At 56.8% G+C, this 24,377-nt stretch overlaps 11 protein-coding genes across 11 annotated transcripts; 2 read left to right on the top strand and 9 right to left on the bottom strand.

Annotated features, from left to right (window-relative positions):
* Positions 1-223: 223 nt before the first annotated feature.
* Positions 224-1,679, bottom strand: DICSQDRAFT_109514 (TLD-domain-containing protein). Its single transcript, XM_007368302.1, has 3 exons — positions 1,022-1,679; positions 634-965; positions 224-569 (listed from the first exon to the last, which is right to left on the bottom strand). The coding sequence occupies exons 1-3, from the start codon at positions 1,058-1,060 to the stop codon at positions 410-412; spliced, it is 531 nt and encodes a 176-aa protein (XP_007368364.1). The 5' UTR covers positions 1,061-1,679; the 3' UTR covers positions 224-409.
* Positions 1,680-3,075: 1,396 nt separating this feature from the next.
* DICSQDRAFT_109517 (alpha/beta-hydrolase) lies at positions 3,076-4,372 on the bottom strand (the record flags this gene model as incomplete). The annotated part of the gene is made up of 4 exons (XM_007368303.1): positions 3,076-3,868; positions 3,940-4,100; positions 4,161-4,258; positions 4,318-4,372. 4 exons carry the CDS (start codon positions 4,370-4,372, stop codon positions 3,232-3,234), a joined length of 951 nt encoding a protein of 316 aa, XP_007368365.1. The 3' UTR covers positions 3,076-3,231.
* DICSQDRAFT_138981 (uncharacterized protein) lies at positions 4,358-6,039 on the bottom strand. Its single transcript, XM_007368304.1, has 4 exons — positions 5,680-6,039; positions 5,348-5,624; positions 4,550-5,295; positions 4,358-4,491 (listed from the first exon to the last, which is right to left on the bottom strand). The coding sequence occupies exons 2-3, from the start codon at positions 5,392-5,394 to the stop codon at positions 5,175-5,177; spliced, it is 168 nt and encodes a 55-aa protein (XP_007368366.1). The 5' UTR covers positions 5,395-5,624; positions 5,680-6,039; the 3' UTR covers positions 4,358-4,491; positions 4,550-5,174.
* Positions 6,040-6,584: 545 nt separating this feature from the next.
* Positions 6,585-8,777, bottom strand: DICSQDRAFT_109518 (iron reductase; the record flags this gene model as incomplete). The annotated part of the gene is made up of 7 exons (XM_007368305.1): positions 8,640-8,777; positions 8,262-8,578; positions 8,144-8,227; positions 7,767-8,082; positions 7,547-7,715; positions 6,832-7,490; positions 6,585-6,792 (listed from the first exon to the last, which is right to left on the bottom strand). The coding sequence occupies exons 1-7, from the start codon at positions 8,690-8,692 to the stop codon at positions 6,585-6,587; spliced, it is 1,806 nt and encodes a 601-aa protein (XP_007368367.1). The 5' UTR covers positions 8,693-8,777.
* A 917-nt stretch (positions 8,778-9,694) lies between these two features.
* DICSQDRAFT_66052 (uncharacterized protein) lies at positions 9,695-10,468 on the bottom strand (the record flags this gene model as incomplete). The annotated part of the gene is made up of 2 exons (XM_007368306.1): positions 9,695-10,129; positions 10,247-10,468. The coding sequence occupies 2 exons, from the start codon at positions 10,466-10,468 to the stop codon at positions 9,695-9,697; spliced, it is 657 nt and encodes a 218-aa protein (XP_007368368.1).
* A 300-nt stretch (positions 10,469-10,768) lies between these two features.
* On the bottom strand, positions 10,769-11,554 carry DICSQDRAFT_172557 (CTR copper uptake transporter; the record flags this gene model as incomplete). Its single annotated transcript, XM_007368307.1, has 3 exons — positions 10,769-10,865; positions 10,921-11,118; positions 11,256-11,554. 3 exons carry the CDS (start codon positions 11,552-11,554, stop codon positions 10,769-10,771), a joined length of 594 nt encoding a protein of 197 aa, XP_007368369.1.
* A 434-nt stretch (positions 11,555-11,988) lies between these two features.
* DICSQDRAFT_148818 (uncharacterized protein) lies at positions 11,989-12,174 on the bottom strand (the record flags this gene model as incomplete). Its single annotated transcript, XM_007368308.1, has 1 exon — positions 11,989-12,174. One exon carries the CDS (start codon positions 12,172-12,174, stop codon positions 11,989-11,991), a length of 186 nt encoding a protein of 61 aa, XP_007368370.1.
* Positions 12,175-14,482: 2,308 nt separating this feature from the next.
* Positions 14,483-18,792, top strand: DICSQDRAFT_90018 (uncharacterized protein). The gene is made up of 11 exons (XM_007368309.1): positions 14,483-14,847; positions 14,914-16,644; positions 16,907-16,935; positions 17,051-17,190; positions 17,263-17,578; positions 17,631-17,672; positions 17,734-17,796; positions 17,846-17,967; positions 18,032-18,190; positions 18,246-18,348; positions 18,414-18,792. The coding sequence occupies exons 1-11, from the start codon at positions 14,631-14,633 to the stop codon at positions 18,612-18,614; spliced, it is 3,123 nt and encodes a 1,040-aa protein (XP_007368371.1). The 5' UTR covers positions 14,483-14,630; the 3' UTR covers positions 18,615-18,792.
* A 226-nt stretch (positions 18,793-19,018) lies between these two features.
* DICSQDRAFT_148820 (Aldo/keto reductase) lies at positions 19,019-20,591 on the bottom strand (the record flags this gene model as incomplete). The annotated part of the gene is made up of 8 exons (XM_007368310.1): positions 19,019-19,194; positions 19,277-19,436; positions 19,510-19,593; positions 19,655-19,741; positions 19,792-19,965; positions 20,025-20,186; positions 20,241-20,272; positions 20,453-20,591. The coding sequence occupies 8 exons, from the start codon at positions 20,589-20,591 to the stop codon at positions 19,019-19,021; spliced, it is 1,014 nt and encodes a 337-aa protein (XP_007368372.1).
* A 449-nt stretch (positions 20,592-21,040) lies between these two features.
* Positions 21,041-21,808, top strand: DICSQDRAFT_172560 (uncharacterized protein; the record flags this gene model as incomplete). Its single annotated transcript, XM_007368311.1, has 3 exons — positions 21,041-21,117; positions 21,177-21,221; positions 21,292-21,808. The coding sequence occupies 3 exons, from the start codon at positions 21,041-21,043 to the stop codon at positions 21,806-21,808; spliced, it is 639 nt and encodes a 212-aa protein (XP_007368373.1).
* A 742-nt stretch (positions 21,809-22,550) lies between these two features.
* On the bottom strand, positions 22,551-24,355 carry DICSQDRAFT_182270 (Clavaminate synthase-like protein; the record flags this gene model as incomplete). Its single annotated transcript, XM_007368312.1, has 3 exons — positions 22,551-23,717; positions 23,826-24,158; positions 24,218-24,355. The coding sequence occupies 3 exons, from the start codon at positions 24,353-24,355 to the stop codon at positions 22,674-22,676; spliced, it is 1,515 nt and encodes a 504-aa protein (XP_007368374.1). The 3' UTR covers positions 22,551-22,673.
* Positions 24,356-24,377: the final 22 nt, after the last annotated feature.

Here is a 24,377-nt window from a genome sequence, read left to right on the forward strand (position 1 = left end):
GTAGGGTGATTGTAAGATAGACTCAGAGGCAGTCACTGTCGCAGTATACTGACCTGCAGGAGGTCAGATAGGACAGCCTACGTACTACCAGTGTCTTTCGTGACTGGCTGTCCTAAGCCTAAGTGAATGCACGGACAGAGCAGCAAACCTGATCGAGTTTCCCTCCAAGCCGTCGGAAGACTCGTCAGCGTACAGCCTACTTATGACGAAGACCGATAGACTGGGAACAATCAAGAGATGTAGATGAATTAGCTGACATGTGGTATGTGTGCAGGGCAACAAATTGAGAGGGAAACCAGGTACGCGATACATTCCTGCTGCGACTGAGTGTCCGTGTGAGAGGGTTGCGATCGATACAGTACTGAGCCGGGGAAGAAGGAAGACTGGAGATGCAGAGTGAAGTTCACATTCATCCGATGCCCCAGACCTCCAGGCCAACGCACTCGAACGTGACAGCCTCGCCCCTGCGCGGCCCGGCCGAGCACAAGGGCTCGTTGTCAAATGTGAGACATCGCGCCGACGAGCCGTCGATGAGCGTGTCGTCGAGCCATAGACCGGAGCGGCCGTCTCTGAATTTCGAGCAATACGCGCAATGAGCCACAAACCGCAGCAAAGGTGGGACGCAAAGCTCACCCTCCACCAAACGAGATATAGTCCGGCTCGCACAACGCGACGTAGTCGTTCTTCCCGGTCCACTTGAACACGCGCACGCGGTCCTTTCCGACCGACTGCCAGAGGAACGACTCCCCGCTTCCGTAGTACGCGCCTTTCGACGGATGGATACCTTCGCCCATCCACGCGCCGAACACGCGGTCGCCCGAGTCGCGCACAACGACGAGTGCGCTGCCCTTGAAGTCCTGGCAGCGCGTGTAGAGCGTGTTCAGCGAGATTCCGTGCTGGTCGAGGCTGTAGAGAAGCGACCATTGCTTGGGCAGGCGCACGAGCGCTGGGAAGAATGGCCGCAGCTATGGGGAGTCCGATGTCAATTAGGCATATGAGACAGACCCGAGTGTGAGCTTACCATGTCCGCAATCTCTACTGTCAACACAGGAGTCGTCATCTCCCTTCGGCCTACCAGCCGCACGCTCTGCTTCTCTACTTGCGTCTTGTCGAACTCGAAGCCCTTATCCCACTGCCGATCCCCAGCGAACCCTGGTGCACCGGACGGCGGAACAAAGGGCTGGGATGCGAACGGAGACCCGTGCGTGATAGGGATAGTAGCAGGAGGAGCCGATTCAGAATGTGTCGGGGCGCGCGAGTGCGGTGCTGAGCGCGACCACGAATGGTCTTCCGAGCTCGGTCCAAAGAGGGAAGCGATGCTCGTTTCGGGAGGCGGTGTCGACGGAGATGTACGTGTCCCTCGGATGGTGGATGTCAGGAGGCTGGAGACCCAGCGCGTAGGAATCGATGGCGGAGTGAAGTATGACGACTGCGCGTGTTGGATCTCCGGGTCGGAAGGGCGAGTCGGCGTAGACGGAGCAAGAGTTTGGGAGCGTACTGGGGACAAGCTGACGAGATGGTGCGGGCTCGCCTGCGCACGCTGTCGCGCACCATGGTCGCCTTCGCGAGCATCATTCAGGGGGTCAAGATCAATCGGGACCGACCGGCTAGGAGCGGGAGCTGGGACTGGAGAAGTGACCGACACGGGACCTGTGTGGGACGCGAGGGCATCGAACGATCTCTGCGCGTCGGACGGCGAATCAAGGTCGATGAGGGAATCCTCGTTGGACCGTAGGTCCGTCCGGGAAGCATTCTGGGACGACTGCGGGGTTGAGGATCCTGAAGCATTGACGGTACTCGTACCTTGCAACCAGTACAAGGGATCATCCTCGTGTTGTAACAGCTCGTCAAGAACCTGGCTCCTCCTCTGTTGGGAAGCCGCCTTCGCGTCCTCTGCGAACTTGTCGAAGAACTCGGACTTGTGCAACGGGGTGAACGATGGGGGCCCTGGACCACCCCCCAGCCGCAGAGGATCCTCGGTTGCAGGTACGGAGACGAAGGCTCCGAACTCGGAGTCCGTAGACTCTTGTCGGGCATGCCTCGCGGGTCGACTGTATGTCGGCTCGGGGGTTCTTGATGGTGATGCGCGAGGCGTTGGAGGGGAGAATAGGCTTGCGAATACGTCCTCCTTCTCGTCTCCTTTCTGCACCGGCACAGGTATTAGAGGAGGGATTTGTCCCGGCGATCGCGCAGACGATCCATCCATATCGCTTCAGATTTGCTGGTCGTCGTACGCCCAGAGAGATGTATCGTAAAAATCGTGAATAGCTAGGTCATGACGAGTGTGAGGGGAGGATTCAACGTTGCTACGCCCAGAATTGCCCAAGTCATCCAAGCGCGCGTGCGGGCCCCCATGGCGCGTGTTGCATGCTGCCGGAGCTCCGATACATTGATTCGTACTCTATTGTCAATTCCCCACTCCCAAGCTTCCTATCGACTGGCATTGGCGTTCAGCAGCTCATCTTCGTGATGAGATATAGCGGGCTGCCTAGGATTAGGATCCATCCAGTCACTATTTGCTTAGCTGCCCTCGGAGGCTAACAGGACCTGCATCAACATGAACAGGCGCTATCAGATATTAGAGCTAGGTACGAACCCGAGTTTCAAGTCGTTGCACAACGAAAATGACGATCCTCGGAGATCTGGACACAGAAGGTAATGACGGGGACACCAAGGGGAACGGGACCAGTGGGAGAGATCATCGACAACTTTAAGTCCACCACGATCGCGCCAGCCTCGCCATGTCATCTCTCGTTTGCCTCGCCTTGATCCCGTGTTGCCGATATAACATGATCCTCACTGAGTATTGCTGAGATACTTCTTTTCTTCGCGCCTATGACCACCATACTGGATCCTCCCAAGAGACTCTGGAGAAGGCGTTACTATGTCTACCCCCCCAATATCCGGGGCCATTTCGTATATCGCTCTCCTCGTCGCGCCATCCATCACAAGAGCCTCATGTCTCCCCGACCGATGCCGTAGCACTCTTATCATCATGGAGTGTATAGCATCAGACGACACCTTTCATAAATTATCTCGTCAGCCTGTTCCAATATGTAGACGATCTAAGTTCAATGAGCAGCTATGATTCAGCAGAATTCTGAATTAACACTGGCAGATTCCGGATGTGCGTCAACACCACAAGTACTCTCCAGTATTACTCGGTCCTCGGAATTACTAGTGCTCAAGGACCCATCACACACCCTCCAAGTTGTGCTTACATACGACCCGTCAAATCCTCGCCTTCACCCACACCGCAACGTCTTCCCCCCAATCCTCGCCATCCCCGCTCAGTAGTGCCCAATGCGGGCTGATGTGGTTATGTCTCTTCATAATCTCATACTGGACCTTCTTTCCCAGCCGCCCTTCCAGCGCCTCCACGAACTCGTCGTTCCCTTTCGAAATCGCCTCTGGCTCGTGCTCGCTCTTGAGCACGAAGAATTCCGGCAGGCTCTTGATAAGCTCCTCCGATGCCCGCTTGAGAAGCGTAAGCGGCATGTTCTCGAGCGCTGCCTCCTGTGAGCCATAGTACGCCTCGAGCAGGCCGGGCGGGGTGACCGCGTTTGGGAAGCTGAACACGTACGCACCTCCCGCCGGGAGGAGTCCGCGCGTCGCGGCTCGGACCGGCGAGTCGATCGGGAGCAGAGAAGGAGAGAGATACAGCGAGGCGACGTGGTTCGAGCCCGCAGAGTGGCCCATCACGAAGAGTGTAGATATGTCGGCCGTTGACGAGAGTGTACCATTCGAGGCGGAGGTGACAACTGAGGGGTTGGCGAGGAACCACGCAAGGGCGTCGCGGACATCCTCGACAGGAGCAGGATAGTTGACGGAGGGGTGCAGGCGGTAGTCAGGGATCACTGTCAGGATGCTGCATGTCACGGGGAGTTTGAGCGATGGGCTATTGTAGGTGAAGTTGGAAGTAGCGATATGGTTGCATACCCGCGTTTGGCAAAGAACACACCCACGTTGGTGTACCCGAGGTCGAAGGGTGGGGCTTGCTTGCGGTCGCCGCTGGTGAACCCGCCGCCATAAACGAAGAACAGGACGGGGATAGGACCTCCGGACGAGACTGCCGCGGGATCGGGGTAGAACACATCAAGCTACAAGTAAATCGTGAATAAATCGCGGGAATTGGGACATTGCGTGATGCAGGGGCTTACTTGGTGTCTGTCCGTGGTGCCAAACTGGAATGTTTGATGCGGATAGCCCTCGATTTCTGAGCGCCGATTCTCGAGGATTTTCGTGAAAGCATGCTTGGCTACGAATGGTCGACAAACGAATCAATCGTATCCCGAATAGGTTGCCTGAGAAGCTTACTGGGGCCGAGAATAACGGGAATAGTGGTTTCCTTGAACGTAGCAACGACATCCATGGTGCAAGATCTTATCAAGTGGACGGGAGGAAAGGCTCGGGGCGGGCGGAAGGTACGACAGTAGGTACTAGTCCTTCTGCGAGCATCCGCACAGACATAAGGATACACCGCTTCAATCCCTGGGTACGAATCAGCTAAGAAGGGCAGGATAGTACTCTCACAGTGCTCATTGCTTACCTGAGAGCGCAGCCCTGAGGGTGAGAGACCCCCTGATTAGGATTGACTACTGGTCATGGGATGGGAGTTTGGCTCTAGAAGGGCCTGTAGCTTCTCACAAGATCGGGCGGTCGCCCCGAAGGATCGCATATCCGCAGGGATTGGCTTGCGGCAGCTGACGTCTGGAACATCTAGGCAAGGGATTCAGCAGGCTGGCTGTGGCTGCTGCACTAAGACGTTCAATCTCAACCTATTAACGAAGACTTGTTCGGGGCTGCGGAGCGTCATGGCTCCCGCGAAGATGTCGTCTTAAGAGTACGATGGACATAGGAACATACCCTAGACCGGCCTGTAGGCGTGGGGGCGTGCCTGATAGATTGACGAAGCCCCCCTTGAAATGGGCAGATACGTACAGAACAAAACCCCTGTGTCCCACACCGAATGCTCACGCGTCCTGAACGTCATCATGGTTCAGGCCTGAACCATGATGAGATTAGAAGAGGCGGTAGTCGCTGGCACCGATGAGCACGTGGCGGAGACGGAACAGAAAGGACGGTGGATGGCAATTGTGAGACGGAGGGTGCGGAGGAAGGCCTCGGCGAAGGGTTGGCATAAGGCACGCCGTCCTTATCGTATTAGATCAGTGTCATGGAGGTGATGTGATAAAGGGCGAAAGGCGGACGGCCTGCGCTGACGCGTCGGCGGCGGTGCCAGTGAGGAGCGGGACAGTGGTCATCTTGACAGTCGACGCGTTCGCCGAAGCTTTCCTGAAGGGATTGAGAGACAAGTTACGAGTTCTTACATAGAAATGAGACGCACGGAGCGCAAAATACCCCGAGTCCGGTAGGAGCCCTTCTGGACCCCATGCTCCTCGGAACGAACAGTCTAAGCTCGCGTCTCCACACCCACCTTCACGGCGATCCAATGCGAAGGCATAGCTTCCTACCCGCGCACTCTCCCGTGACGATCGATACGACTCTGTTTCCATATCGACCGCGAACGAAGTGCGCTGGGTGGATGTACTGCTTGAGCATCCGCCGCAAGGACAAGAGAAGGAAGCGGTTTCCGACGCAACTGCGGCTCATAAGAGCCCTTTCTTCTTCGAGCATTCAGAAAGAAGGATGCATGACATGCGGCTATTGCGGGCACACCAATTTCCCTAGACCATGGAGTAGCAGTGGGGTCGCCTTGTCGTGAGAGCTAAGCTCGACTTGGACTTCCACCCTCGTCGTCGAAGAGCCTCTTGATTGCTCTCTTCTTCGCTCTCATCTACGTCCTCTTCGACCTCATAATGTCTGTCTCTCTTGTTGTCCTCACTGTCCTTGTGATATGCGGCTTGTCGACGCATCGCAGGACGCAGCTCGTCGTCCATAGAGTCGGGGGTACAGACCGCCAGTGGCTTCGGGAGGCAGGACTTCCATCAAGACGTCCTCTACATCGTAGCATCCTAAGAATCGCTGTCTACAACGTAGGCTCTGAAACGTGGTATGGCAGAAGCGGAGACCGAGAGCTAGGTGTGGCAGGCGTCGAGTAGAGAGACCTAAGGACAAGGTGCGTGCAGTTTGGCGCCACAACAATTGCAGGCGCCCTGGCGCGCGTCCCATGGGTCCGAGTCGTGTTCAAGATGCAGACAGGCCCGCTCCCATCTCGCTACCGGAGAAGGATTGGGGTCAATCATCACATGTGCATGTCTGGTGCCTTAAATTCTAGGGCCGGCAGCGACGACGACGCACGCTGAGGAGAGCGGCGGCAAGGATGCAGAGCGAGGACAAGCGCGGCTCGTACGAGCAATCACGCATGCGCGACATTGCTTGAAGGCGTTCGAAGGCTTCAGACGATGGGTCAGCGACATATCGAGCAAGGTGAGCAAACAGGATGGGCGGAGCTGGGATGGCAATAGCAAGCGATCATCAAGGACACGGAAAGGCACGCTAGAGCGACGGCCCGAGAATCGGTAGGTGATGCGATGAATTCCATGAAGTCGTCAATGAGTCTATTAGTACAGCCGAAAAGTCCATCAATGTCGTCAGTCGTGATGAGACATATAGTACAACGCTCAGATCGCAAACAGCTCCGTGTGCAGCGCGATCCCTCCGAGCTCAACACCCCTCGTCAGGCTGACCCGCGCGACCGCGTTGTGCGCCGCTCGCGTTAGCGACTCGGGGCCCGCGGCGCATACCCCCACACCACCACCAAGACCGACCCACTTTAATCGCGACGACGCAGAGATCTCGTGTGCGCCCTCGTCAAACTCGAGCGACTTGCTGTCTGAATCTAACGACTCGGACTTGCGGGACAGCGACGGTGGCGGGGGCGTGACAAGGTCGCGTAGGAGGGTGGTAACGGACGGGCGCGGGCAAACGGTGACGTCCATGTTGGGGATGGGCGGGACGTTTTCGGGGTTGCACAGGCAGGTGACGTATACGGAGATGTGGAGGTCGAGCGAGGTGTCCGCGACGGCGGTCGCGATGTCCATGAGCATCGGCGCGAACCAGTGGATCGCACCGTACGAACGGACACACCACGCAAACTCGATGCGCCGCGTCTTCTCGCCATTGGGTCGACCAAGCTTGATACAGCGTGCGACAATGTCGTCAAGCATGCCTAGGGTGAACGTGATACCGGAACCGCCGGCGACGAGCAGGACGCTCTCGTAGTCGCCGAGGTCAACACTCGAGCCGCCGTACGGACCGTCGATCATGACCTGGACAGGAACGCCAGGCTGCTCGTCCTTCTCGTGATTGCGTTCCTGCTCTGCGAGCGCGTACTGGTTCAGGTGGCGAGACCAATCACCAATAGCGCGCGCAGCGAGGGTCATCGTGCCGCCAGGTAAGCATGAGTTGGACGAGGGTGCATTGACAATCGTGAGGGGGTGCGATTCGAAGATGCGTCCCGAGAAGAAGACCCGGAGGCGCACATGTTGGCCAGCGACCCAGCCATCGTCGCAATCATGGACGTGAATCTGATGGAGAGAAGTCAGGGCCCAGGACGGTAAGCTCGAGCGTCGGATGCACTCACCAGAGTCATGTTATTATCAACATGAACCAGCGTTGCGTCCTTGATGCGATAGCGGAACATACGGAGGAGTATGTCAAAGCCGTAAAACGCCAATGGCGGGAAGATCCATGGAGAAGCGTAGATTGTATGGTAGCATATGGTCACGAAGAACGCAACATAGCCGAGTACACTAGGCGAAATCATCAGCTCACGGATCTGGATTCTATCAATGGGTACTCACTGAATGATGAAGAACGACTGATAGAACAACCTCCGGATCGGACGGAACGACGTTAGGACAAGGACGCAAAGGACACCATAGGCAGCAACGCCTGATGTTTCTTTCTGCTGACCAATAATAGGTAGCCCAAACACAATGTGATTGTTAATCCATAGGGCTCCGTGAACGGTCGCACCGATGAACATTCCACGGCCGGCCCATCGGTGAATGTAGTTGAGTTTCTCATAGCCGTTCCCGGGCCCGAGTAGTAGGGACAGGATCGAGTTCTTGGTTGCAAATAGGAAGACGATGGGGAACTGGGCGAGAGCCAAGAAGCCTGCCCATTGATAGCGAAGTGAGGAGTTGGGCGCGAAGAACCCTGAGCGAGAACAACTCACCGGCGCGATTGGGATTGGTGATAAGAGGTACATGCATAGTGATACATGCGATGAGTAAGATGAGGTATGCGGCAATCACAATCACTGCGGGTAATCCATGAGCTGAAAGGTATGGCACGGAAGACGAAGAGTAACGCGCTTTGCCCCATGCCCAGCTCGAGACCAGGTAGACTCCACAGTGTAGCCGACCAAAGAGTTTCCCATATTGCGGAAAATGGTCGTCTCGAGGATCTAGGCTCAACATTCGCACTGCCCACGGGCGTATAACCCCGAGTCTTGGTGTCTTCGAGGACGCCAGTAATGAGGCCGCGGAGCAAGCGCCGGGTCTTGAGTGCGCGTGCGACATGCGGGATGGAGACGAGGACGGCCAGGCCGATGCCTGCAGCCCAGATGATGGAGAATTTGCGTTGCCATTGAGGGTCCACTACATAGGAGCTGTGGTATTGCAGACCGTTAGCGAAGGGGTTCGAGGAGTAATCTCGGAATGTGAGCGCACTTGTACTGCTGCAACTGGGTAGGGATAACGGGAGGAGCCCCAAAGTCGGACATGGCAGACTACGTGGTGATCAAAACCTGGCTTCCAGTGATTTATGGAGGTCAATGTGAATGGAAGTGCCTTCAGGGCTGAGGAGCTTGAGTATTGAGGGACACTGGGGGGGTCGTCGCCTACGGCAGGATGGATATCGCGCTACAGTATTTGTCCGGACCAAATACAGGAGGAAAAGCTTTTTTCATCCCATCTCCCAGGGACAAGCGCCGACTGACAGGGTGCTCCCGACGAAAAGTTTTTTAACCTCATCGCTGGGACCCTGAGAGTGTGTGGCGTCCAGGGCTCAATCTCCGGAATGCGTGTCTACGGATCGTGCATTTTCGACTCGTCCGCAGCTCGCTCAGCCGTTGTGATCGTGCACTTGTCTCAGCCACTCAATCAGAAGGCCTCTTCACGGGCACAGATATGTCGTGCAAGATGCCTACGAATGCTCTCCGAGTGGACTCATATGCTCTCACGTCGCTCGTGTTGTTGGCCAGGCACGGACGAGTCTTTTGATGTCACTTGGATCACTGCGATTGCCCTGTGGCTACATATACACTGCCTGTGTCCAAAAATTTCGGCAGCTGGGAGTGTCAGGTTGCTCGTTGGGATCTCGCCGAGTTGTCCACTGGAACCATACAACGAAATTATGCCAAATAATGCAGATGCTGCGCAGTCAGTACACGCCGGGACACGCTGCTGCCTCATTGCTCATGAGGCATGCCCCGTTGGCCCGCAGACGCCGCATTGACGTGGACGCGTTCTGAGTGACTGTATATGTCCTTCTGATCACAATGTGGGTTGTCGTACCAAGCAACTGGATCTATGACAGCAGCTCCGTGGACGACGGCTGTTCACGGCATACTTGGCCGAGTGTCAAGTTTACTCTGCGCATGGCCATGCAGGTATTGTTCATGGCAGAATAGCACGTACAATCATTAGACTGCAACAATCACGAACCGTGTAAGCTTCGCTCGCAGTGACCGCAGATGAGTGTGCCTCCCTCCGGCTGACCTCCCTCAGCCTGAGCGCAACGTCTCCGCCGCCACACCTCCACCGCCTATCCCCTCGCCCTCGCCCTCGCCCTCGCCCTCACCCTCACCCTCACCCTCACCCTCGTCTCTGAACTCCGCTCTCAAGACCTCCCTCGCCTCCCCCAACGCCCTCCCAAGTAAGTTGAGGCCCCACGCCTCCCGTCCCTCCGCACTCCCACACGTCTCCAAGGCCTTCTTCTCCCCCATCCCGATGCCCCACACCCGATCCAGCGGACTCGCCTCTACCATCTCCTTCTCCCCCGTCGCGAGCAGCTCTCTCCTCAAGTCAGGGTTCTGTCGGAACTTGTGGAGCGTGCCCTCGAGGACGATCCTGGTGCGCTCACGCACCCACGTCGCCTCGTCAAAGTTCTTCACCTTCCGCCCGAGGGCTTTCACCTCCTTTGGGCTCGGAGCGCGGTGCTTCTTGGGAGATGCTTGCGCAGGCGAAGCGGATGCGGTCTTGGAGGGGCGGGAGCGCTTGCTCCGCCTCGGCCCTGCGCCCTCGGACTGGTTGGGAGAAGTGGAGGCGCCCGAGACCAAAGGGGGGCCTGCGATGCGCTCGAATATGTCTTTGTCCCCGAATAACAGCGCCTTCTGCGCCATCATCCAGTGCTCGGCGGTCGGAAAGAATACGTCGCGTTCTTCGTCGTCGTGGAGGGTAACGCGCGCAGTGAAGGGTGAGGGGTACCATTGCCCCGCCCAGCCGTAGGGCTGGTCGGGTTTCCAGAAGAATACGAAGTCTGCGGGTGTTGTGGCCATTTGACGACGGCGACGGCAAGATAGGTAGTCTTGCGGGTTCTCCAACAACTGCGAGCTTATATGTTCGGGAAGGTCATCTCGAGTCAGGCAGACACGACGTGCTCAAGTGACGTGCACAGCCTCGACGTCTAGGAACCGCGCTCGACGTCTAGGAGCCGCGCTCGACGTCAAGCAAAGAGTATCCACACATTCATGTTAAAAGCGTTAGTCTCGTGAACACCAGAAGTACAACAACATCGTGAACAGTCCTTGCGCTCAGACCGACGAGAAATCATATGTCAGAGGGGGGGACGCAAACGCCTAATGGTGGCCAGCATGGGCCGCATATCGCCCGAACAGCATCTCCCCAACACCCAGCCCGGCAACAATCGAGATGAGAAAGGCTGCTTGGTATGTCCTGGAGTTGACGTTGAGCACGACGACACCAAGAAGAGAACATGAAGCGTACGAACATTACGGCAAGCATTATCGTGAAGTGCATGAGCGCCTGAGCCGCGTGGATGATGCCCCTCGAGATATCGTGTGACGGGATGAAAGGGAGAGACCCGCGTAGAGTGGACGCATCGCGAATGCGTGTGGGGAAGGAAGAGCTTGACGGCTTCTCGCCCGAAGGCAAGATGTTGGCTTGATTAGCCTGAGCGATCTGTGCTCTACAGAAGCGTCAGCGTGAATCGATCAGGACGGCTTGAATGAGTATATTGGGCATCTCGGTCGATCGGCGAATAAAACGATTGGAGGTTGGAAAAGGAAGGAACAACGAAATGTCACAACAGATAGACAAACATACCTCTTATACCAGTGCGCCTCCATGACAGACCGCATCGCCGAAATCCACCTATCGACGAGGGCGCACAGGAACAGCCCAATGCAGGCGCCGGTCATAGCACCCTTCCCCGTCGGCACCCAACCGTAGAACCATAGGATGTCTCCTGGCCTAAAGTGGAGATACGGGAGCATGCTGCCCGAAGCGAGGCTCATTGCCCCATCCATGCTCATGTCCATGCCATTGTCTAGTGCGTATGCTCCTGATGCTAGCATAACGCCAGCGACCAGCGCAAGCAAGTAGAACGAAGGCTGAGAGGGCATTTCGTGGGTCGGTAGGGAAGCGGGATTGGGATGCGCACGGCGGCAAAAATGATAAGAGGTCTCGAAGTGTTACGTAATCAAAGCAAACAGACACAAACAACCTTGTGCGCAAGTGCACGAGGTGCCAGAGGCATCTTACCTTCCTGCCCTCGATAGACTCATCATTTTCCATCAACGCCCGCTGCTTCGATCCTCATCATGACTGGGTTGAATGAGTTGAGCGAGGGCCTCGTGGCAGCCGAGCAAGTGCACGGTCCTGGCAGTCTCCCGAGCTGGCATTGTTCCGTTGAACGGCATGTTTGGGGTGTGCGTTTCGGTTCCCGAGTCAAGGTACTCGTGAGAGGCGTTCTCCGAGTCAGAAGTGGACAAGCGCGTCCTGACCACAAGGACAGATGTCGCCAGGGGGACTTGATTGATGACCAGCTAGCGGCAGGTCACATGGACCCAGCGAGACAAAGTAGCCAAAGAGAGGGCAGATAGAAGCAGCCAGGAGTACTCATGGCAAGCTGTGATTGCGAGATGGATGAAGCCGCCGTGTTGACCGAGTCGGGGCTCGTCGCCGAGGAGACCAGTCGCAGCAACCGCGCCGGTAGGCCACAGGGAGGAAGGGGAGACAGCATGGGGACAGCACGAGTGGTCTCCGCGACGCGCTGGAAGACTTTAGCGCCGGGTGAGAGTAAAGCTTGAGGCGCCGAGGAAACGGCGAACGAAGCGCTTCGCGCAGCCTCGTGCCAGCAGGCTCCTCGAACACCTGTTGAGAGAACGTAAGGAGCGTATATGTGCCTCTTGTGACGGCACATACACAAACACGAGTCGGATGAGGACCGACGCCGAGCTTCGCGAGGGTGTCCTCCCACTCGGCGCGGTGTCGTGTTCAGGTCACGCACCTTGAATCCTCCGACTCTCTCCTCGCAAACAGCAGCATCATGAGCAAGCAGTCATCACCCATAGTTGATCCCAACCTCGCCAGCCCATTATCCCGCGTCGATCCGCTGCGACCGAAAGTGCGATCCCCCATCGTGCGTTAGACGGATCTGGACAACACAGAGCTTGGTGAGGATGCCTCCCACCCCGTGTCGTCCGCGAGTCCTACAGAAGTGCTTGGGTGCTGCTGTTAAGGCCAGCAATGAGGAAAGGAAGGTGGGAGAAGGAGAGAACGGGAAGATGCACGGGAGGGGGAGGGTGGAGAAGGATCAAGAGCAAGGTCGTCAGCGTGCGGCATTTTGGCGAGTGAGGCATTTCCCTCATTGGCCGGGGTGTGCCTGAGGGCTTTCCAGCGGAGACCGAACCTGGGGAGTCTGAGGCGGGCCAAAGAGATCAGGCGGAGCCCGAAAGGGCGGTCGGCGGGAAGGTGATCCGGGCGCGTCCGTAACCGTCACTCTTGCAGCGGAGTCTCGCTCGTGGTCGGTCTCCAGCTCGAGGACGGAGCGTGCTGCGTCCGTCGTCTATCCCTTCCTCCTCAGTATCGTCCATGTCCTCCACTCCTGCTCATCGTTCTAACTCTACAAGCTGTGCAAATCCACCTAAGTGGAGATCGTCCCTCTCAAGCCCGAAGAAGCAGAAGCCGGCAGCTAGTGTTTCGGTCGTATTCGCACAGCCAGAACCAGGCGCAAGGCTCGGGTCCGCTATCGACCGCCTGCCTGCCGTATCCATCGATGACGCTGCCAGCTTGCACAGCGTCGCTTCCAGAAAGCGCGAACGCTTGAATTCGAATGCTTCTAGCTTCATGAGCACAGAGGAACAGCGCAGCGAGCGAGCCGAGGGCCAGCTCGGTCAGCGGGATAAGAAGGGTGTCGAGAGGAAGCGTTCAAGGCTAACCGCTGATGTGCTCGATGATGCTCCTATCAAGGGTCCACTGGCAGCGGAGAACCGAATGCTTTCCGCAGACGCTCCAGGTATGTGCTTCTCAGCTATATGGGTGACTATCCGAGCCGGATTGAACCTGTGGACGAGTCCATTGTCTCTCCTGCGGTTCATGAGATACACAATATTCTATCGCTATCATCGAGGTCTCTGTGCTCTGGAAGGACAACGAAGCAGGCTTAGGAATGATGGTGGTCACCGTGGACAGTCATCGAGCTCGGACATCTCAATCGCTCTCGGCGTCATGATTCCAGTTGGAGGTGCTGGACGTTGTTTGACGTGGTCATCGTGTGCCGCCTCCTGTTACTGTGGTCTCAGGTTACTGAGCAGCCGACGCGAGTCCGCATGCCAAGTGATATGGCCGGATTCCTCGCTACAGCCATACGTGGAGATACGAGATACTTCGATGGCGGCGCATTCGCGTTCGATTACCATGTGAAGCTCAGAAGACACATAGCGGATAGTCGCCAGCCTAACAACAAACGTGCTAACTCTTCTGCTCTCCAATCCAGGATCAGCATCGAACCCTGTAGACCTTACGGAGTCTCCGAAGCCCATGGACACTTCTCTGCCCCCATCAGCCCAGCCAGACCAATCGAAGTCCGAAGCCCAGGCGGAAGCGGATCCTCAAGCACAAGTCCTATCTCAGGTTCAGTCGCAGCCGCAAGAAGGAGCAGTAGTTGTGCCCTTCCCGACCGCGGATCCGCAGAAGACCATCCGCGCCACCAAGTCTACCCCCTCGCGGTCTTCGTGGTTCGGCTTCTCTCGCACGAAGACCAGCGACGACCCGGCCGATTCGCAGACTATCGCGGCGCAGCCGCAGCCGTCCGAATCAGACACCAGCGCCGCTCCCTCGTCTGGTCTGGCCGCTTCCTCTGCCGAATCGCCTGCGCCCGCACTCGCTGTGCCCATTCCCCCAGTTGACGTGTCAAATATCCCGATCCAGGCAGTGGACCTGTCCCCATCCCCACTGCGGGCAGCGCCTGTCCGCTCGCCCCCACGTGATATTCCCTCATCCCCATCCACCACCAAGCCCTCCCCGATGGGCTTCTCCCCCCGCCAATACTCCCCTCCCACGCCATCATCCCCCGCGGACAATCTGAAGAGCGCAACGACCTCGATCTCGTCCGTGGACGAGGAGGTGCCCCGCCTCGCTGGCCTCGGGCTCGGGGGATTCGAGAGCAGCGCGCTGACGATCACCCCGCAACACCCCATGGCCGTTGTCGAGTCGCAGGACGCGGGCTCGAGGGCGGGGCGCAAGCCGAGTGTGTCGTCGCTGAACCCGAGCACGAGCCGTTTCACATTGCGACTGCCGCTGCTGGGGCGGCCGAAAGTCCCCCTGGAACAGGCGGTGGCGAGTGCGCAGGCGGAGGATATCAGGGGGTCGTCCGATATGGGTGACACGGCGAAGGGCGATGACGGGGGGAACGGTATGTTCCTGATTCGAATCACACTATTCTTCTTGCGATTCTAACGCTAGTTGTACCTGCTTGTAGCTTCTGAGGGCGCTGCCAAGGATGCATCCGTTTCGAACGAGGATAAGGATAAGATCGGCAATGATGGTGCGCCCGCTGCGCCGCAGATTGTCAACATCATTCCACCTACCCCGGGGACGGAGCCTGCCGATCAGACTGCTGTGCAGGAAGGTCACGATATGGCCAGGGCCAGGGATGACTCGGGGAGGGTCTCTACCTCACGTCCGGCCTCGTGGTGGGATTACATCGGATGGAATGGAACCGGGCACCCTCCGGATGGGCATCACAAGCCGTCACAAGACAGCAAGGAGTCCGAGGATACGAACGGGGTTGTGGAGACGAAGGACGACACGCTTGCTAGCACAGAGGCGCAGATAGCACAGCCGGCCGAACAGTCCTCTATTCAGAGTCCTGAAACCTCCACGGCAAAATCCCAGGACGCGCCAACGAACCCGCAGCGAGACGGCGACACATCTCCGCCGACGCAACACGATCCCCAAGACGCGACGTCTGATAAGAAGCCCTCGTCGATCCTCTCAGCCGAGACCGTAAGGAGCCATGGCGCATCGTGGTATTCTCCTTGGGCGTGGTACTACTCCGCCAACGCGTCCGACGTCGACGCTACTCAGGCTTCTGGTGAAGGCCCTGCTGCGAAACCCACTGACACGCCGCCGAAGACCGACGCCGAACAGATCAAGGCGGATGCGCTCGCCCGCGATCAAGAGCAGAACGCTCAAGCTCAAGCCCAAGCTCCCCTTGCGGTCCCTGCAGAGTCAGAGTCCCTTGCAACCCAACCAGAACGCGATGCGACGCCCGAGCCGAGTAATCCGATTCAGTCATCTGTGACAGAGAATAAGTCTGGATGGATGTCTTTCTTCATGTCTAAAGCTCTCACGACCAAGATGCTCTCAGAGACGGCGTACGACAAGCAGGAAAATGGCATGGAAGTCATGGAGATTGACGATGATGAACCTGATCCGTCGGTCGCAGTCGAGGTGCCTCTTGGCGACGACAAGACGGCAGCGAAAGCGAAGGACATTCAAGGACCATCCAAGGAGAAGCCATCTCCGCTCCTTCTCTCCAGCTCCCCGAAGCCTTCGTCCCCCACTCCATCCTCCTCCATCCCAAGATCTCCCAAGGCGCCGAAGTCTCCAACGACCAAATCCCCACAAGTCCCCACGAAGGAGCGGGAGCCGAAGAAACCCGAGGCCAAGAAACCCGAGTCCGCCCCGCCTCTGACGGACTCCGATTCCATCAAGCGCGAGGCGCAGCGGGCTCCGCGCGCGCCCTCCCCGGCCCCATCCAAGGCTTCTGCAGCTACGACTCCGCCAGGTAGCGCGAAGCCGGTGCAGCCGAACTTTGTCCTCCCCACGTGGGCAGACACGTTCCACACCCCGCCTCGAGCGTACCCCCTGCCAACGCGCGCCCCGAGCGCGAAATCAAAGCTGACGGGCGCGCTGTCGTATGTGGCGGGGGCGCTTTTCTCCGGCGGAGACGCTGCCGGGTCGAACAGCGCCAAAGGTAAAGGTAAAGGGAAGGCGCGGGCGAGGGCGCGGAGCGTCGACAAGGATCGCAGGGATGCGTTCGGAATCTGGCCTGTGACAGCATCCTCGCCACAGGCACAGACTGAGTTCGTGGCGTATGGGCAGGAGCTACCGAAGGCGCTGGACGTGGTGGGCGAAGCATTGAACCCGTACATACTCAATGGAGGGTGCAGGGTCGTCGTGATCGGCGTCGCTGGTTGGTCGCCTGGTAAGTGTGTTTCTTTGTGGCTTCGGTCCTGTTCTGGGCCTCTCCGACTCTACGCCACTGGTCAGCCCAGATACACTAGAAGTCCTGCCCGATCTTTGCCTTGAGATTGGCTTGGTCAGAATGGTATTTGGTATATCGGGTATATCGCGCTACCAGTGGTCGTACTGTATCAGTTGACGTGTGGTCCATGGATTGTGGAATGTTATCCTAGTATGGCATCACGTGCGGAGACCGGAACTGATCTTCTATTTGCTTATTGTAGGTGCAGTGACACGGACGCTTGCTGGAGGGGTGAGTTCTATCGACCGAGCCATGACCTCGCTTCTAGCCTTGCTGACGAATGCGTCCATGTGTGCGCGTGGTTGCCGTTGTGGCTGTGGTCCTGGTGTTCTCGGTTCGAGTACAGCTCCCGTCTTCGAGCAGTAAGTTCGTCAACATGACGGTCCAGGCACTCGAGCAGTTCGCGGAGGAGGGCGGCTTCAAATTCAAGAAGATTACGCCCATGCCACTCGAGGGGGATGGCACTATCCGTAAGAAGGTCTCCAGGTTAGTATATGGGTAGATTGTCAAATGTCAAGACTAGTGGACTTTTCTGACGCTCCGACCTGGCGGCTTCAGGGTTTACAACCACCTGCTAGAGAACGACGAATGGATGGAGGACTTGCACGCCGCCGACGTTATCTTCGTCGCCAGTCATTCGCAGGGCGCCGTTGTCTCTACACATCTCCTTGATCGCCTGATAGAAGATGGACACATTCTGACTTCACGCAGTGTGGAGACTCTGGCGAAGACTGCTGCTTCGATCTCTGCAGGTGGTGCTGCTTCTATCCCTACAGCTCAGGCACAGAGAGTTTGTCTACTCGCGCTGTGTGGTGTTCATTTGGGGCCTTTGCGATACCTGAAGACCAGTTCCCTGCTGCAGCAGTACGTTCAGGTGAGCCCCTTTGATACATTTAAGTGAATGTGATGCTAAGGTGTGTCGTCAGTACGTGGAGAACGCTGCCGCCCGAGAACTATTCGATTTCCAGGTAGGTTTCTGGTCTTTGACATGCTGACACGAGCATCTTGACACTGACTTCGTTCTATCAGGACACGGAATCTAAAGTGTCGAAGAATTACACCGGTGCCCTTAGAAACGTCCTGGATCACGGCGTAAGCATCTTCCTAAACTATTGCGGAAAGCTTGCTAACTCTGTCACAGGCCAAAGTCGTGTACATCGCATCATTGAACGATCAAGTCGTACCTATATATTCCGGACTATTCACTGCGGCATCTCATCCTCGTATACTGCGTGCTCTATACATTGACAACGATGCATATCAGTACGTGCCGTTTGCGACAGACTGGTCATCAAGAAGGGAAGCTGATTTAACCACCGGCCATCAGCTCTTCTGACTTCCTTTCTAACCTATTGATCCTTCTAATCCGCATACGCAACGCGGGGCTGTCAGATCGAGGTTTGCTTGCGCACTTATCGGAAGCAACCGCGGGGACGCTCAACGGGGTCGGACACTCGACCGCCTACGAAGAGCCTGCGACATATACGTAAGTGTGACAACATATCACTTCTCGTCCTTCCCTCATGCAACAATCTATCAAGTCTTGCGGTGAAGTACTTCTTCATGACCAACGATGGCGCCAACTCCGACGCGGAACTTGTAATCGATCCATTCAATGCAGTGGAGGAACAAAACGATTACGAGGTAGGCTGCCGAGAAATGATACTTCCTCATCTACATATGTAGACATCCAGCTGATACTTCGTTAGATCCCATGGCTGCTCCGCGATATGATCGCAGATAACAAGATATCGTACTTCTTCGCACGCGAGTTCGCGCAGTTACGAGACGCCTTCAACGACTGGCAGCCTAAGACAACCATTCTCCGTGACGTGAAGAAGAAGCTGCAACCAATCACACGGTTGTCGACAACCGCCCCGCAAACGTCTAGTTCTATAAGCAAGCTCTGATGTCCGCCCAATGCACTGCTATTGTGCTCCACACACTCCCGATACATCGTACCGAGTCGCGGACATTGCCAGAGGTGTAGAGAGCGCACGGACTTTCATGCTCGATTTGATTTCATTGTGGGACACAATCATGTATAGCACGCTGTAGAAATTTTCATGTAGAGTACATCAACAATCGGGTCCATAGTTGCACTGCTACCTTCTGTCCGATGCAGGCCTGCACTAACTGCGTCGCCAGCGATGCACATCGTTTGGCGGTACGAGATCGCGATCATCAACATTCTATAGTATACACATTCTGCAATAGGAAGAGCACCTCCGAATCGTACAGACATCAGACAGCCAACTGACTATAGTGGAAACGGTTCTCCACTGCGCAAGAAGCCACGGTCGCAGTTGCGTGCTCAGTACTCGCCCTTCTGACGATACTCTGCGCCGCAGTCGCCGATTGTCATGATCATCGTGCTGCTCTTAGACAGCTTCAATACTGCCTCGATGTCGGCCTTGTCTCCGTCTGTGAGCGAGAATGTGAACACCTTCGCGTTGTCATCAGTGTTGTCGCTCAAACCCAGTCGTGCTCCTGATGAAGATAATCATGGCCGACATCAGCGATAATGGATGGCCCCACGAGCAAACGCTCAAAGGGGAATTGTGTAGTTTACCTATGAGGACAGCGCCAACGAACGGGTGTTCAAGGACCCAGCGAATAGCGACGTTCGCAATGCTCACACCACCATGGCGGTCTCCGATATCGCGGAGGAGCCTTAGCAGTCTTTGAAAGAGAGCCCAGTCTCCCCAAGCCTTCAGAATCACATCGAGATACTATTAAATGTGGCGTGTGAGCTTCGCAGGCAGGGCCTCGTGAGATAACCGCCTGAGACGGCAAGTGGGTTACCTTTCTCTGAGAGGGATTCAATTGACCTGAGTACATCTCTGGCTCGGGTTTTCCGAGCCACCGGTCGGTGAGAAGCCCCCCGCACTGTATCCGCGACGATGTCATGATCTGGTTGAACGTATACTAGACGTAAGGCTGTCCTTACCAAGGTGCCGTATGCCAAAACCTTGAAGCCGTACCTGGCGCACAGGTCGTTCATCCCGTGGAGGGGCCGAACGTCGATGATCGAGAACTAGAACATGTCAATGTGTGCCTCAACACAGTCCGAGACATCACGCGTACCGCGACTTGGTTGGAGACTATGTACCCAGGGCCCAATTCGACACAGACCTCCTCTGTCCTCCTTGTGTCGAAGTTGCACAGCCCCAGATTACGTATCTTCCCCGCCTTGCGAAGCTGTGCGAGATATTGCAAAGCAGTAATGTAACTCCTGTCCTGGTAGTCCTGCCAGAAGAACTGCCACCGCCCGAAGATATTAATCATGCCACCGCAGTGAACTGAGGCCGTCTGCATACCTGCAGAAGATCAACACGATCCTTATGCATCCGGTCGGAACGCTCCTTGACAGCGGCAGCGACCTTCTCGTAGGTTATTTCGGTAGGATGGAATATGCACCACTTCGTGGCGCCGAATGGGCGGGGATTGGTATCAGCAGGGAGATTGGAAACGAAAGTGCCCTGGGAGGCCGGCGTCAGCACGAGACCTTGAAGCGCCAAAGATTCCGGACTGACGAAAAGATCCTCAGCAGGTCCATAGTGGTCCGCTGGTCGAAGCGCCGTCAGGCGCTGGTGCGATGATAGGACAGAGAACGTACCCTGGATATGTTGACGACAACAGATCATGTTTGTCAGATACGAGTTACATCCAATCGTCACCGACCTACCATGTCTGTCAGGTCGTGGTCAGTCGTCTGTGACGGCCACAAGGGTGAAGTGCGGCTCACCAAACGCGTAGAAACCTCTTGCCATAGGGGTAGTCATAGCATCACGGACTCTTTGTGCAGGAGCGCTGCCCCATGCGTTGCTGGACAGCTGCCAAAGACCGACCCAGATGCGTGGAAGCGAAGTGGCTGGAGATAACATGAACTGATTGTCTCCCTCCATGTCTTTGCGTGTGGCTGGTGCTGTTGTTGAGACATGCTGCCCCACCTTCGACCGCTTTATAGTGAGGTCGGCAAGTAAACGAATCCCGTCGTGTGCTGCGAGGAGTACGAGAATGCAAAGCGGAGAACCTGTAGTACACCGACCCGAAGGGGCCTACGGGAAGTGTGGTAGGCCAGTTGCAGGCCGTGAAACACGGCGGTCAATCTGGTTAGCGCGCGGGAGCATCAAGCGCTTAGAACCTAACTATCCAAAAACTCTGATCAGGCCATTTCCGCGCAAGGACAAAGAAAGTCACTTTTACCGGCCGTGGCCTTTTTGATTGATTTTAACACGAGTTGAGGTATAAGAGGCAACAAGCTTTGGACATCGACCGACAGGGCAGCCCCTCTATCGACACAATTAGCGACTCACCGCACCCGGACACCGCGATGCCCAGCACCGAACCTTCCGCCAGTCCCGTCGGGCCACGTACCGCGGGAGACGCTCGTCCGGTACTAGGGCATGTGTGAGTGTCGCCGGAGGGAACTTTCATTATCCAATTGCTGAAACGACATCCTCTTGCAGGAACCTCATGGTTGACACTCTCATCGCCAACACGAACCTTGAGGAGTAAGCAAGTCGCCGAGACCCGCTCCGGCTCTCGTCATGGCTGACAGCACTTTTTCACTTCGAATCGCAGCCTTCGCGCGATTGTGCGCGGTATGCTGGCCACGAGTCCCCCTTCTGTGGCCCAGGCATTCACATCAGCGGCGAGACAGCGGCTGCTGCGCGTCGACGCGACCGCGATCCCTGATACGACAGGGATCTTTGTTGCCGGAGAGGGGGACAAGACAGCAGCTCCTACCGAGAAGCTGCACAACATCCTGATCCGCATCCGCACGCTATACGGATCCGGCTTGGGATTCGCAAGCCTGAGGATCCTCACGCGGGTCATCAGCGCAACGGTCAGGCTGCGATGGGAGGACGACAGCGAGATGGAGGACGTGCTGGCGAATATCGACGCCGACATCAGCCAGGCGATACAAAGTTCGAAAGAGGAGCTTGACGGAGGACGAGTGGCGGACCTCCAGGGGGCACGAGAGGTGGTACAGGAGCTGCGGTCGGCGGTGCACGAGAGCCAGATAGACGTCAGAAAGTGGGATGGCGCGTTTCCGTTCGAGCGCGCAGCGTCTAGCTTGGAATTCTGGAGGATTTAGGTCGAGGTTTAGTTCGGAGATACGATGGCGAAGGATGTCTTGGAAGCGTGTAATCCGCCTTGCATTGTACGGATAGCGACTGTTGTGAAACAGGATTAGGCTCTTATCCCCGCAGAGTTCAAGCTGACATCCCGTGGGTATCCGTTAACCCCAAACAGGAACCCCGCCCTGATACGTCCCCCCTTATCCGATGCGCTCGGTCTCTTGTCTAATCGCCGGCCAACCGACGCCCAAGGTCTCCTATGGTCTCCTATTGCGCATCCATGTGGTTGAGGAGCCAGATGTGACCGTCATGAGATTCACGAATACGTCCGCAGGTAGCTAAGTTGAACGCCGGCGATCAGTTCAAGTGGTCTCGCTCACCGGACAGGGTCTGCTTGAGAAACTTGTGACGGCAATAGAACTTGACAGCGCCCAAGTCTTCCTGCCGCAATCCGTTGTGCGAGTGCGGAGTTGGGCGCATCAAGACATACACCATACGCGATAGGCACACAGCGTTGTCGAAGCTAAAAAGGCCACGACGCTAGGCTTACGTGCTCGTCGTCCCCGGAAAGAATGCGTCCGCTAAGTCAGGTGTCCCGACCGCCATGGGCAAACAAAGCACTGACTGAGCACGCACGACAAGGTACTGCAGATAGCGTGAGCCCTGATCAGATGTATATGTCCAAGACACATACCATCGAAGTTACTTCATGTTGCCGTCAACGCGTCATCGACACCCGGCGCACGCTGAACAGTCTATAAGCCGTCGTTCACTCCGCTAAGCCTTCATCTGAGTCTGGCACACCTAAAGCGTACATATGAAGCAGCTGTCCTGACCTCCCAAGGCAGCTTCCTGGTCCATGACCTCCCGGACAGCACCGTCCTAGCGCCTCGCCTTCTTAGAGCCCTCGCTAATACCGTCCTCTCTTGCCCGCTTTCCCACTTTCACCTTCTCGCCGGTGTCTTTCTCTTCGGGTCCCTTTGCTTTACCCTTCTCGCGCAGGTAGCTCCAAACCAAAGTATCTCCGTACGGCGCCTCGAAGTGGTCGAGCGCGTCTGGAGGATAAAACCAGTAGTTGAACGCCATATGGACGTCAGCCCCACTGTTGTGGCCATGGCCAGCTGACGGTGGGGCGGAAGTCGAAGTGACCTCGTGCCACCACGACGCGGGCAAGTAGAGCATCTCCCCAGCGGAGAGTTCGACCACGTACGGCGCCGCCGCTTTCTGAAGAGCAGGGAACGTCGAGGCAGAGAAGTCGGGGGGTATGGCAGCTGTCGTCGGGATGTCGAGATACCGGTGCAGATGGGCAGTTGGGATGCGAGAGAAGGACGATGGCTCACTCGGCTGACCATTGCTTTCGCCATCGCCCTGCTCGTCCTCGTCTTCGCTGTCGTCTGAGTGACCGATGCCTTTCCATTCCGGCCACTTGTTTTCGTCGTTCTCGTCATCCTCGGCCTCGTCTTCGTCATTCTCCTCGTCAACTGCGGCAGCTAGTCCAGATGAACCGGCGCCGAGGTCGTCAGTTCCGTCATCCAAGTCGCCCATGAGGGCATCGAAGTCGTCCACCTCTTCTGCTCCTTGCTCATCCTCTAGCGCAAGCATGGCGAGCTCGTCAAGCGCCTCGTCATGGGCGTTCATCAGCGCTTTCATCTCCTTCGACTGCGTTCTATCCTTGCCCTTGCCCTTGACCTTCGCCTTGAGCGCATCGATCTTGCGCTCGAGAGCGTGCACGCGGGCCTTGCAAGCAGCGCGTTTGGACAGCCCATCGGAGCGCACAGGTATGTCCGCGTACGAGATGAGGCCGTTCGGGTGGAGAGTGTCGAGGGTGCCGTAGGGGTAAAGGTGCTTAACCTCCGCCGGCGGGAACAGCACGAAGCGCTTGCTTCCCTGGAGAAGGCAGTACAAATTGTCGTGGAAGTCATGGTGCTGACTCGGAGGCAATGCACACCAACGCAGCGGATCCGAGTAAGGAAGAACGGTGCGTCAGCAACCGGTGTTGTCCACGAGATGCTACCGAGATGGAAGGACACTCACGAGACCGGACGAGGAGCCGTCTTTGGACTTCCCGAGCCAGAGGTTCACTTGCTGGAGGAAGAGGTTTCCCATGAGGCGAGGCACCATCGGGAACTCGTCTTTGAGCGCATTGGTCGGTGGGGGGAAGACGGTCTCTGCGTCTGAGTCCTCTTCTGAGTACTGGGTGGTGAGGTACGGGTGTGGTCCGTCGTCGTGGCGCAGTTTCTCGAGGAAGTCCCGGAATGTCATCGGCACCCTCTCGACGTCGGTGCCGTATTGATTGGCCGTCGGGTGTATGGGCTCGACCAGTACCTCGACATCACCGGCCTTCTCGGAGAGGTAAGAGAGATCTGTCTGATCGGGCATGAGATAACGCGCGACAGACTCAGGTACTCCAGGGCCAAGGCACGTACCCACTTGCGACCTTGGAACGAAGGATCGTCCAGGAGCCCACTGATGATGACCGGTCGACGCTTTGAGACGTATTTTGTGAAGAAATCTTGGGCTGAGGTGCTAGGGGCGATGCGTTCGAGCTTCAACTTGTCCGGCATCGCTAGTGCTGTTTCCCGATTT

This window comes from Dichomitus squalens (genome assembly GCF_000275845.1).
Source record: "Dichomitus squalens LYAD-421 SS1 unplaced genomic scaffold DICSQscaffold_34, whole genome shotgun sequence".
NCBI lineage: Eukaryota > Fungi > Basidiomycota > Agaricomycetes > Polyporales > Polyporaceae > Dichomitus > Dichomitus squalens.